Source organism: Ostrinia furnacalis, unplaced genomic scaffold (genome assembly GCF_004193835.3).
Source record: "Ostrinia furnacalis isolate ACB-3 unplaced genomic scaffold, ASM419383v2 OfSCF6787, whole genome shotgun sequence".
NCBI lineage: Eukaryota > Metazoa > Arthropoda > Insecta > Lepidoptera > Crambidae > Ostrinia > Ostrinia furnacalis.
The window spans coordinates 1-12,651 of record NW_021137026.1 but is presented as its reverse complement, the minus strand read 5'-3'; the positions used below and the strand labels follow the sequence as shown (position 1 = coordinate 12,651).

General features: G+C 38.1%; 2 protein-coding genes across 2 annotated transcripts; both read left to right on the top strand.

Annotated features, from left to right (window-relative positions):
- The first annotated feature begins 1,831 nt into the window (after window positions 1-1,831).
- Window positions 1,832-2,879, top strand: LOC114362823 (probable calcium-binding protein CML7). The gene is made up of 2 exons (XM_028318360.1): window positions 1,832-2,129; window positions 2,204-2,879. The coding sequence occupies exons 1-2, from the start codon at window positions 1,950-1,952 to the stop codon at window positions 2,780-2,782; spliced, it is 759 nt and encodes a 252-aa protein (XP_028174161.1). The 5' UTR covers window positions 1,832-1,949; the 3' UTR covers window positions 2,783-2,879.
- Window positions 2,880-10,597: 7,718 nt separating this feature from the next.
- LOC114362821 (uncharacterized) lies at window positions 10,598-11,449 on the top strand. Its single transcript, XM_028318358.1, has one exon. The coding sequence runs from the start codon at window positions 10,598-10,600 to the stop codon at window positions 11,447-11,449; it is 852 nt and encodes a 283-aa protein (XP_028174159.1).
- Window positions 11,450-12,651: the final 1,202 nt, after the last annotated feature.

Here is a 12,651-nt window from a genome sequence, read left to right as displayed (position 1 = left end):
TGGCGCTGCGATATAAAGTTTCGCGCCAAATAAAAAAGTTTCAAAAATAAATGGACTGTCAACAAACTAATTTCGAGGTGGAGCTAGAAACAGCAGTTTTGTATTGTACATTGTACCAGTGGTGGTAGCACAGATATGGATTAGAGGGTGGTAGACTGAGTAATTTGATTGATATGAGTAAAACCCAATTACTTTAGTTTAGATTGCAACGTCTTCTCTATAATTATAAAGTCGTGTGATTTCAACTGTAAGTATTGTTTCATTTGTAGTATCATCTCAAATACAAATACCTACTGAGCACAATACACATAAGTTTTGATTGATTGATTTCCAGAAATCCAGACTGGCCGGTTAATAGCAGCCTGCATCCAGCGCATCCATGTTCATAGGCTTCAATCCCTGACTATTAAGGGCTCTACCATGCTTAGTTGGATTTATACATAATGTATGATTTTTCAAACTTTTTTTTCATCAAAAAATTAAACCGAGTAGTTAAGTTCCTTCTAATGTTTTCTCGTATAAATTTTCCGAGTAGGAAGTATTTTATGTTGTTAATTTTATTGTTCTTATTCATTCGTCGCTTTTCTTAACGCATTAGTACAAGAAAAAAAGCGTAAGTTTCATTTTACTTGAGTCGTTAAGTATTGCTACATAAATAGAGAGATGCGGTTACTAATAATAGTTTCTGACGACATGAATAACTTTTTTGAAAATTATAAATAACTTGAAAAAATCGACATGAATAACTTTTAGCATAAAAGAAAAATGAAAGCATCATGACTGCGGTAAAGCTCACCTGCATTAAAATTGCTTTTAACTTTATGGGATGGCACTTATCTCGCAACGTATTTTTGATACCCAGAGGTTTCAGTGACGTTTTTATTGAACCAACGGGCCGTTAAAATTAAAAGGGCGTTCGAATGTCGTCATCTGAGAAGGTTCGGGCAATTTGCAGGGCGCGAGGTAATAATTCCGTCATTACCTCTGTCGAAATTAAAGGTTATAGCATCGTGATCGGATTAGTAAGGAAACGGGGCGAAACAGGGGTCTACTTGCAAATGATATCGGCTTTATTAATTTGTCTCTTTCATTCATGCTTTTAATGGAGAGGGACTGAGCAAGATAGGCAAACAGGATTGAAGCGGAACCGTATTTCCGAGTGGGATGTCTAACAGTGTTTGCCGTTTGCAGGGCGTCCGTATCGCTCCAGTGCAAACAAGTGGGGGTCAAATTAAAATGGCGGGCGTTCCTGACTCGCAAAATGGCCGGTCGCTTCGGACACTATTTTCCGGATCGCTTGTTTAGCCACCCAGTGGACTGTTTGCGTTCGCGGTTTGATTTTCGCCTCGTAATGTAATTGTAATTGCGGCAATTGGGGGCTTAAATTGTTGTTCCGAATTCTGGGGAAAATGTATTTTATGGAGCGCAGCTTTACGGTTCACATATTGGGACGAGCGGAGTTTGGAATGGTCCTGCTCGTTTTCACCATCAATCCCTTATGCGTCTCCTAACTCAGACTGGTTTATGGTTTGTTTGTTGTTTTAGGCTTTTGAGAGTATCCTATAATTATAATATTCATGAATTATGTATAGTTGGAATATAGTTTTGATTTTGAGAAAGGTGTATCTACTCGTATAATAAGGACAACATAATGTATCAGAATAATATCATTTCCAGAATGATTTTGAACCTAGATCAAACCACAAACTAAACCACAGCTATAAGTACACTTGCAATGCATTCTCTTTGACGATAGCGAACCATAATGTCGATCAAACACATTTATATTTGCGTAATTTTTGTCTGTTCTTGTCACTCTTGGTCATTCTACTACATTGTCAAAAGATGTCATGATTCCGAGATAGCAAAAGAATTTATTTTTGGACACAAAATTAACAGGTTCAGCTTTAGGCTTAACATTTCCTAAAGTAAATCAGTAAGTCTTTACAATGCCTCCGAAGAAAGGAAAAGGGAAAGATGCAAAGGCCCCACCACCCCCTGCAAAAGGCGCGATAGGACCACCTCCGAAGCCTAAAAGGCCTCCACCACCACCAGCATGTTTCAACAATGAAGATCTGGCACGGTTTAAAGAAATGTTCAAAGCACATGATGAGGAAAATATCGATAAGGTAATCAAATTAGATATAATAATGTTTATAAATGAAAAAGTTCACGTTTTTATAATACTTCTTCTTCTTCGTAGGTACCATTAGAAGCGATTCCATTGATGCTAAGAAAGCTAGGATTTAATCCGAAGACAGCAGAGATTCGGCAACTATTCGAAACGTTTTTAGAAGACGAATATGTTGACACAGTCGAATATCACGAATGGCTGTTCATGATCGAAGCCAAAATGGGATGGGGAGACGACTTCGAGCTGGCCGTCACAAAAGCATTCGCAGCACTAGGGCATGATGACGACGAAACGGGTATTTGTGACTTTGAGCTTCTCAGGGAAGAACTGATGACTTGGGGTGAGCCGTTCACAGAAATAGAATTCGTTGACTGGATCCGATTGGCCATCAAAGATAAAACTTTCAACATGGAAGACGGATCGTTTGCTTACGTCAAGTTTATCGAGAATATGAACAATAAGGACGTGAGGTACGCTAAGGAACCGATAAACTTCTTCAAACTTGACCAGAAGACGTTGGCTGAGATGGCGATGAAGAAGGCTCAAGAAGAAAGAGAGGAGCAGGAGAGGAAGGATGCCGAAAAGAGAGCTAGAGAAGAAGCTAAGAGACAGAAGATGATAGCTGATGGGCTTTTACCACCAGATTAAACATAGAGTGATTCAGTGTCGTTTATTTTGGGTGCAAATATTTCCAGTCAATAAACAACTGAGCAGCTGTATGAAATATATTTTAGTGGTTCAGAAGTTAACCGTAAATATTTTTATAGTGTACAATAAACATTTTATATCTATTTTAAGTGTTTCATTGCCAAACGAATAATAATGGCTATTCTAAATTCAGTAGAAAAACACGTTAATACATTAGTCGATTTTTTTTCTCATGAATCCCTTATTCCGGTGCCTACTGTGGCTCGCTTTTGATGGATACGTAGATGGTATCTTATCAAATATTTATTCATAGACCATGAGAATGTAAAAAGTTTTATCAAGACTTCTTTTTTACCAACGACGAAAATTAAAGAGCTATCTTGTGGATTTTTGCTACAGATGACTTTCACACAAGCGAAGGTCTGGTGGCCTTTTGTTTGTTAGATCAATTAACATGATTGTTTGGGCACTTACATACACCCTGCGCGTAAATGTTGGGGGCATGGGTCGGGAGAAAAGCTCGCCATTCATCTCATCAGTAATTTTGGTACATTTATATATATAATGCGGTCTGCCCACCTATTAAGAATAGTTCTTTTTATGCGCTCCTGCTGACCCTCCCCTTCATTTAAGTTATTTTTTTTAGACTTTACTAATGGCTGCGTAAGCGGATGACCATGTAAAAATATTATATTATTAGATATACTTTTCCCAGAACTTTTTCTTGTACAATCACTTGCATCGTTGCACATCTATGTCATCATGGACTTTTTTGTCGAGATGACGTTATTTGCAACTATTACTACATGATTTTACACGCATCTCTGAGCGGAAATAAAAAGCTATGTTTATTCATGGACGTTTATAGGTCGTAGGTAAGTAGGCCTGCATAATTTGTGCTTTACAAAGAAATGGCACGAGCATAATGGAGATGTTTTTTGCATGAAATCTAATTTATGTTAAGAGTATGGGCGAATTGACGACGCGGTAGGTAGGTAGGTACATTATAATGATCTAACATGGTAACCCGATTCACAATTCTTATGGGAATGCCTGAAAGAGGTTTACTTTTGAAGTAAAACAAATCGGTACCTCTTAATAAATGGCAACAAACTGGTAGATATTGTACCGATTCGATTAAATGTAATTACGTAATTGAGCAGGAAAAATTAAATAACTAATTCCTTTTAATTTGGTAGGGGGTCTTAGAATAAAATGAGCTGTATAAGTAATCCAAATTCAATTATTTTTATTTTATTATCCTGCTTTTTCTTATACCTAATAAGTTCAGATTCATGTCACGACGATACTCGTAGTTTCATTCATAGTATTATAATAATGCCTTTTATTACACTACACGTTTCAGAAGTGCTAATTTATCACACGGAACCTTGGTATTTTAGTTACGAGGCTCGCGGCATTTGTTTATGGGCTGAGTGCTACCAAGCAAAAGGGCTGAGAGTTCGTATTTTTCTTTGAGCCTTCCATTCCGATAACCTAATAAAACAATAATTAGACCAACTTTCGGGGACCCAAAAGTTTTCAATCGATTTATGCGCGCAGTATGTCGGAAAAACGGTCTGGGCCGAAGCGGAGTTCATTAATAAGTTTACTCCATTCCTGAAGTCCAGTCTATTCCAGACGGAGATTGTTAAGGAAAAAGCTCTTTGCAAGTTTTTATTAAATTATCATAGAAATCGGGGCGGAGACCGAAAAATTATTGTTAATGATATTCCTGGAAACTTTGGAACGCTTTGTCGGGATCTTAATAATTTCGTGTTGAATTTTGAGTATGGTAATTTAATTTCAGGCAATTACAGTCGGAAGAGATGTATTAAAGTCGGGTACATGTCGCCTTAGGAGGAGGAACATGGCAACTTTTGTGGCAGTTACAAGATAAAAGTAAATGAAAATGTCCTTTTTATTAAAGAGTATTTTCTTAACAAAACATTTTGCCATGTCTTTTTGGGAAAACTTCCTACCTTGTAATAGTAGTTAGAATTATTTGTGTAGATGTACCTATTATAAGCTTCCAAAATTAATTTCTATGTAGGTAAGTTACTGTAGATACCTAAATGTCGATTGGGAAAGCATAATTGCCGGCGGTGTGCTACAAATTAAGTAAAGATTTTCAGGAAAAAGGTTTTTGCACTCTTTCATTTGTAGAGGGTGATAAAAGCCTAACCAGGTCGAGCTAGTTCTATTTTTTATTACAGAGCAATAAGGTTCATAATAGTATGACTATATTGTCGCTGTCTACGAAAGCCGTCTAATTGAAAGAGCCCTAAGGGTAAGTTCTGAGCTTAAACTATTCCATACTCTCATTCATTAAAATACATAAAATGCCTTTAAAACTTGATAGTCATATTAGGGCGAAATAATTAACACCTTTACTTAACTAGCATTTGAATTTTACATTAACCCACGAGATGGTAGCAAAGATAATGAACGTGAACGAAATGAGTAGTTTTTACTATCCAAGTTTAATTAGAAAACAGGAGCATTTTGCATTTCAAAGTTATCTCTTTTGTTGCAACTGATGACATCGTAGTGAATACAGTTTTGAGTAAAAGTGCTGTCTGAAATAAAACTCGTTTCCCGAAGGTTTAGACCAGGAGGCAGAAGCTAGCGAAATAAAAGTAATAAATAAAATAAAAATAAATAAAAGTACACGTAGCGAATAAAAACCAAATTAAGTACTAAGTACTACGATAAAGTTCCGCGAGCTTAATACCAAGTAATTCCACAGTAGAAACACGTAGAAATGTGTATACAATGTATATTATTATGCTTATGTCAGGAGAGGGTTCCAAACAATAGTCAGCGGTTAATGGGTAATGAACTAGCGACCTTCCGTATCCGTAGTCTGAAGCCGAAACCGTTGTTAATTAATGTGTTTTGAATATAGATATGCACTCGTATTTGCCATTATAAATGTACCTAATGTAACATCCTAGTAACGTTTTAGTTACTCCGAAGTAAAAATGCACTTCCTATATCCCTGCCTACAAACAACAGTGTCGCCCTGGTGTCGTGTAGTAAATGGATTTTCACTTTGTAGAGGATGCATTTTTGCCGTACGTTTCGTTTTACTTAAACCAGTTCGCTGTTGAGATGATGGGATGTTTTAAAAATATAGAGTTTGTAGTTTGTATTCTAACAGGTTTTGTAAATTGAAACCAAGGGCGGTTGAAGTCTTTTTAGCAAGTTTTTTTTGTATGATAGTCGATAGAAGTACATAGATACCCTGCTTGGTTGCTATGTAGATTTTTAATGATAGCGAGATAAGACCCAATATACTGAACTGTCCTACCCGTAATATACTGAACTGTCCTACCCGTGACATTGACAGCGGTGCGCCACCGCCAATACCGGATCGCTGGTTCCGATTTTTGCCATGTTGTTGGAAACTATACAGTTGGACGATGGTGATGCCCCCTTCAATGAGTTTGGTGGGACAGTTCAGTTTAGGTCATTTATAGATAGATTACACGTACTAGATTAGACGTAGACCATAAAGAAAAGAAGACGTATCTACAAACACACCTTGTAGATCTTTCAGATAGACTTAATTCTAATTCAGCGTAATAAAGTTTTATAAGCTATTTATACTTCAAATAAAACAAATATACAAGTAAGTTCTACACCACAAACAGAGACAAGTACTACGTCGAAACAAACAATAAAATAGGCAGACAAGTCTACTCGTGCGGGAGTTTACGCCGCGATAGGAATGGCTCCGTAAAGGCGTACGTAAACGGTAAAAGTTTTATTAACAGTTCAGATAAATGCGCTGCTACTATCGCCTAGTTTAAGACTACTTCAAGATATCAAATCAGTTCATGGTGTTTTTGCTAAATAACCTTCGTCTAAGAACTCAATTTAACAACGTTACTACCAAATTAGGTACGTCTATTGACCTAAAGATCGCAACTGTTAATAATACATTTTGGATGCACGAGCGAAAGAAAGAGCAAAGATTATTTAATAGCGTTCCATTTTCCTTTTTGTTCGACACTAGACATAGACTGTAGGTACTTAGGTATCAATTTCAAACTTTTCAATAAAACATAATATTTTTTAACCGCATGCCCCCTGATGAGTTATAAAGAAAAATAAGTTATGTTCTCAACGAGCTCTTGGCCTGCCTGCATCTCACCTGATAGAATTTAAACTGACAGTTTGGAGAAGGCTGTTCTCGTTTAAGTATGTTGTCTTGTTTAAGGCATTTGTATTGACTAAAGTCAGAATAAGATATGAACAGCAATTTTATTCCAGAACTGAAATATCTACAAAAGTACTTCAAACCCTCATAAATATCACCCCAAGAATATTCAAGCGTAGTAAAACAAAATGAACAACAAACACGTGAGCGAACAAACAATAAAACACAGTGACAAGTGCCTTTGTAACCGTTCAGCCACCAGTTCCCGGTAAACGGAAAACTTTTATTGTTACCTGAAACAAATGAGCTCGAAATACAACTGGTTTTATCAAGATTTGTCTTTCTGTAAATCTCTATCTAGTTGTTACGGAAAGCTTTTCAGGGGAACACCGTATTTACACGTTATTGAGAGGAACTATTTTACTGTAGAGCATTTTGAAACTTGAAAATTTAGCGCGGAACATTTTATTTTTTATAGGGTACAACTTTAATGGATTTTTACTTTAAGATAGTGGAAACCTTTTGTTTTTGTACATTGGTAGGATACTGAATGGAATGTTTGCATCGCTGAATTAAGTTTTTAAAATACCTTTCTTTTATACAGACTTTTTGATTTCAATTCGATTTTACCTACTTTATTTATGACGTGGATTCTCTAACAAAACGGCTAAGTTAAATTATTATTTGCCTGGTAGGTATTGCTAAAAGTAGGTATTGTTAAAATTTATTTATAAATCATTTTAGAAATAAGTGTTTTTGCTATATTCTACAGCTTTGTAGAGTCGACACAACAATACTTTTTTCACAAGAATTCAGTTTGACTTCTTTGTTAGACGACTTTTATTGTTGGCACTAAATAAAATTCATTTTTAATATAAAAAGGCTTTTAAAATGTAGCAAACAAAGCTTTTATATGCATGTGTTCACAGCATTGCTTGAATATTGGAAATATTCAACTGTGACCCACAGGTCACAGGTCAGGAATATTGTTATATTCTCGGAACAATAAAAATGCCTGACATATAAAAGGCATATTAAAAATGAAATGAATAAATAATATGCAAGCGTTTAAGCTTGTGTTGGATGCGCACGTGACGTCACTTAAACGTGAGAAGAAAGAGAATGTATTTCCTATTAAAAAAAATTACTACTTTTACACTGCGGAAAAAACACCGCTACGTCTAAGCCTGGTGCCAAGGCCTGGTGTCGAAAAAGCTTAGCACAGGCGCCATTCCCAATTACCGTTATCAGGGCTATCACTAAATAGATATTTGCCAGTCATCGCCAAACGACCTCTGGCGACACATCAGCTAACCTATTTATCTCGTTTAGTTCAATTTGCGCCGGCCCTGCTACATGATTTGCGGGGTCCGAAATGTTTGAAAGATTAACGTACAGACGATAGCACATCAAACTGGACATTTATGTTGCAAAATAGCTACTATTTACAACTGCATAAAATGCAACAGTGTTTAACTGACTTGTGTCTTTGTCACTGTTTAAAAAAAACACAATACCTAATAGTTGTTACTGTTCTAGAAATTATGAACTTTTTAAATTAAGTATAAAACAAAATAGAATGAAGATGAAAGCACACACGATAATATAAACTAAATTAAGACTGGGCGCAGACCACCGATTATTCGTCGGCCAATAGTTTAGTCGGGCTGTTAATCAGTCGGGGCATGTATGGAAGTGCGCACATTACACCGATTTGATTTGGCCGATTCTTCATACAAATTAAAATCGGGCACAACTATCGGCCAACTAAAAACCGGTGGTCTGCGCCTAGGCTTACACATCGATTTCTATAGAACAGCAAATATTTTACTGATTTTAATGATTTCTACGAGTAAATGAATTTATTTATGTGATCTCGAAATTATTTTTTATTATTTAATCAACGAGGGACTGTCAAAGTTAACAAAACAAATGTATTCATAACCGTATACGATATTTGCGAGCGAATCAAATGACTGTTATCGAGTTAAAAGTCGATTTCGGTTCACGCCGTGTGTTATAAACGTTATGAAATTTGATTATTCCGCGTTTATGTTTTCGGAATTGCATATTTTAAATGCTTTAATTGGTTTTAAGGCAAAAAAAGTACGTATAGTGAATACCTGAAAATAGATGAAGAACACCTGTGAATGGTCTGAACTGAATATTGAATAACAACCGCAACAGTTATTTTAAAATAAATCTACTTAAAATAATGAATGACTCTTTAAAATAATGTTAAAATTGAATCATTGGATTTTGTTTATACGAGTAGGTACTAATAGCTTTTGTTTAAAGGCACGAATTTTTGTCTATCTAGTTTAAGATATATTATTATGTACATTTTAGAAGCAAGTGTACTACGGCGGAATATGATATGATAACTTGATAACACTCGCAAATAATTTCTATCATAACGTCATCGATCGTAACCTAAGGCTGGGTTACACCATCTTACTTTAACTTTGACAAACGTCAAAAATCTGTCAAACTCCATATAAAAACACCGGTTATCGCTATAGTTACGGTCAAAGCTAGGTGGTGCAACTCAGCCTAAGTTCTTGCTTGAGTCACTTGTCACAATAACTGGCAAAGTCACTGCGCCGATTATTGGATGTCCAAACAATGACATAAATAATTGATCTTGCGCTAATAACTGGAAGAATGAGGATAACAAACCGCCTCGTTACACACGATTCAGCCGCGCATTTGATTGGAGGGCATTAATTTACTTTCACTCTGTGTTTGGTCTCGTTGCAAGCGGGCAAAGAAAAATAAATAAGAGTAAAATGACCTTTTTGTATTTTTTTCCGTTAATGAATGTGTTTAATTAATTTTAGTTGTCAAAAATATTTTCTCTGTTTTTCATTTTTTTTTTAAATTAAAAAGCTTATTTCTAGCCACCGCTACGCAAAGCAGAGTCATTACTCTTCAAAGGTATACGAGTATTTAAGTCCCGGTTGTAGCCTTTAATTAGATTTATTTTTGAGAGACTAATGCCCGTTTTCACCATCAATCCCTAATTTTTAAGTGACCCCTATGTAAACAAAATTCCTGTTAATGTCATAGGTAATGTAGGCTACTCATTATATTTATGTAAATGTCAACAACAATAAATAATTAACTTAAACTAAAACCTTAAATAATAAAATTAAATATAAGTAATTACTATTTACATACAAAACATATTTACACTTATTTACACATTAACACATTTACATTTATTATTTACATTTAAATACACATACATAAATAACATTTCATATCCTACAAATATTTACACACGCGTAGTAGCCAACAAGTCGAATTATAGCTTCGCGCATCTATCGCGCGAAGTAGCTATCGCGGCGCGGCACAGTGTACTCGCCGCCTGCGAGTGCCGCTCACTACGTCACCGCGCCCGCCTGTTGTTCGAGCCGAGCGTTCGGCGATCGTGGCCGAGCGTGCGCCGCCGCACCTCAAACTAGTCCGAACCTATGCACGACGCGGAGCGCACGCCGCTCGCTCGCTCACTATACCTACCGGCTGACGCGACTATCACTCGTAACTTTGCGTTATTATTTCTTCTTCGCACTCCTTCTATACAAATAAATTAGCGGTACACTCGGCCGCTAAACTGGTGACCCCGATTCAACACAAAAATTGCAACGATGGAAGAACGTAATGGCGGCGCGTCGAAAGGGCAGCACTCCAGTCAAAGCGATACTAGTGATGTTCATCGCGTTGGTGTAAGGAACATCCCATTCTATCCGGACAAGCCATCGCTATGGTTCTCGATGCTGGAAGGTCAGTTCATTTTGTCTAATATTACGAGCGACACGACAAAGTTTTATCACGCTATTGGCATGCTTGACCACCAATATGCCATAGAAGTTGAAGATGTCATCGAGTCGCCTCCACAAACTGACAAATACAACAAATTGAAGAGCGAACTGATAAAACGCCTATCAGCATCGAAGGAGCGTAAGGTCAAACAGCTGTTGGACCACGAACAGCTAGGCGATAGAAAGCCTTCCCAATTTCTGCGGCACTTACAACACTTGGCGGGCCCAAATGTGCCCGAAGACTTCATCCGCACCATCTGGACCAGCAGACTACCTAGCAGCATGCAGACCATCATCGCATCGCAGGCCACTTCATCCCTGGAAAGCGTAGCTGATCTCGCGGATCGTATCCAGGACATCGTGCCAGCATCCCCGTGCGTAGCATCAACCTCAAGACTACCGTCATCACATCATCAAACCACTGACGATAAGTTTGACATGATGGCGAAGCAGATCGAGAGGCTGACACAGCAGGTTCACGCGCTTACTGCACGTTCCAGCAGATCCAGATCGAATGCCAGGACCAGAGACGGCAAAGGTAACCGCAGTCGTAGCAGATCCCAGGCCAGTTACCGCAAATATCCGATATGCTGGTACCACTCGAAGTTTGGCAGCAAGGCTCATTCATGTGTCAAGCCTTGCAACTTCCAAGCGGAAAACGGACAGGGTGGTCGGTAATGGCGACGGACGATTACCCTAACAGCCACGGTCGCCTATTTGTCACCGATCGGAACACCAAAACCCAATTCCTGATTGACACTGGAAGTGATTTGTGCGTGTTTCCCCGTACGGCATTTAAGGAACGACGAACTAAGACTGACTATGAACTAAGTGCGGCTAATGGAACTGTAATTCATACGTACGGTTATGCAAGCCTTCGGCTAGATTTAGGCTTGCGTCGGGACTTTGTGTGGCGCTTTGTTATAGCTGACGTAAATAAAGCTATCATCGGCGTAGACTTTTTAGCATACTATAACCTTGTAGTAGATATAAGAAATAAGAGACTGATTGATAATGTTACGTCATTAAACACTTCAGCCGTAGCAGCCGATAGACATAGTGACATCTCGTCTGTCAAAATTTTGACAGGCGATTCCACCTATCACGAAATCCTTAGGGAATTTCCAGACTTAATTCGACCTGCTGGCTCACCACGCTACACTAAACATAACACAGTCCACCACATACGTACAACTCCTGGCCCACCTGTGTCTAGTACACCTCGTCGTTTAGCCCCCGATAAATTAAAAATAGCCAAACAAGAGTTCGACATCATGTTGCAAGAGGGCACAGCAAGACCATCTGACAGCCCTTGGTCAGCTCCACTGCATTTGGCTCCCAAAAAAGATGGCTGGCGTCCCTGCGGTGATTACCGTCGATTGAACGCGCGTACGATCCCTGATGGATATCCGGTAAGGCACATTCACGACTTTACACACAATCTTTCAGGTTGCAAAATCTTTTCAACAATAGATCTAGTCAAAGCCTATAACCAGATACCTATCAATAAGGACGACATTCCCAAAACGGCGATCACAACACCTTTCGGCCTCTACGAATTCCCCTATATGACCTTTGGCTTGCGCAACGCAGGTCAAACTTTTCAGCGTTTCGTAGATGAGCTGACTCGCGGCATGGATTTCGTCTACCCATATTTAGACGATTTTTTAATTTCATCCCTTGACCCCTTGTCCCACCAAAACCACCTCAGACAACTTTTTAAAAAAATGTCCGAATATGGTATTTTAATAAATACGTCAAAGTGCGTCTTTGGCGCCTCAGAGGTGACGTTTTTAGGGTACAGGATATCGGCAGACGGCATTAAACCACTCGACACGAAGGTTCAGCCTATCAAAGATTTCCCTAAGCCAGTTACTGTC

Bases quoted from the DNA above. Each gene is read 5' to 3' on its own strand.
- LOC114362821 (XM_028318358.1), top strand. From the start codon at position 10,598: ATGGAAGAACGTAATGGCGGCGCGTCGAAAGGGCAGCACTCCAGTCAA.
- LOC114362823 (XM_028318360.1), top strand. From the start codon at position 1,950: ATGCCTCCGAAGAAAGGAAAAGGGAAAGATGCAAAGGCCCCACCACCC. The intron at 2,130-2,203 runs GTAATCAAATTA...TCTTCTTCGTAG, and splicing joins ATGAGGAAAATATCGATAAG to GTACCATTAGAAGCGATTCC.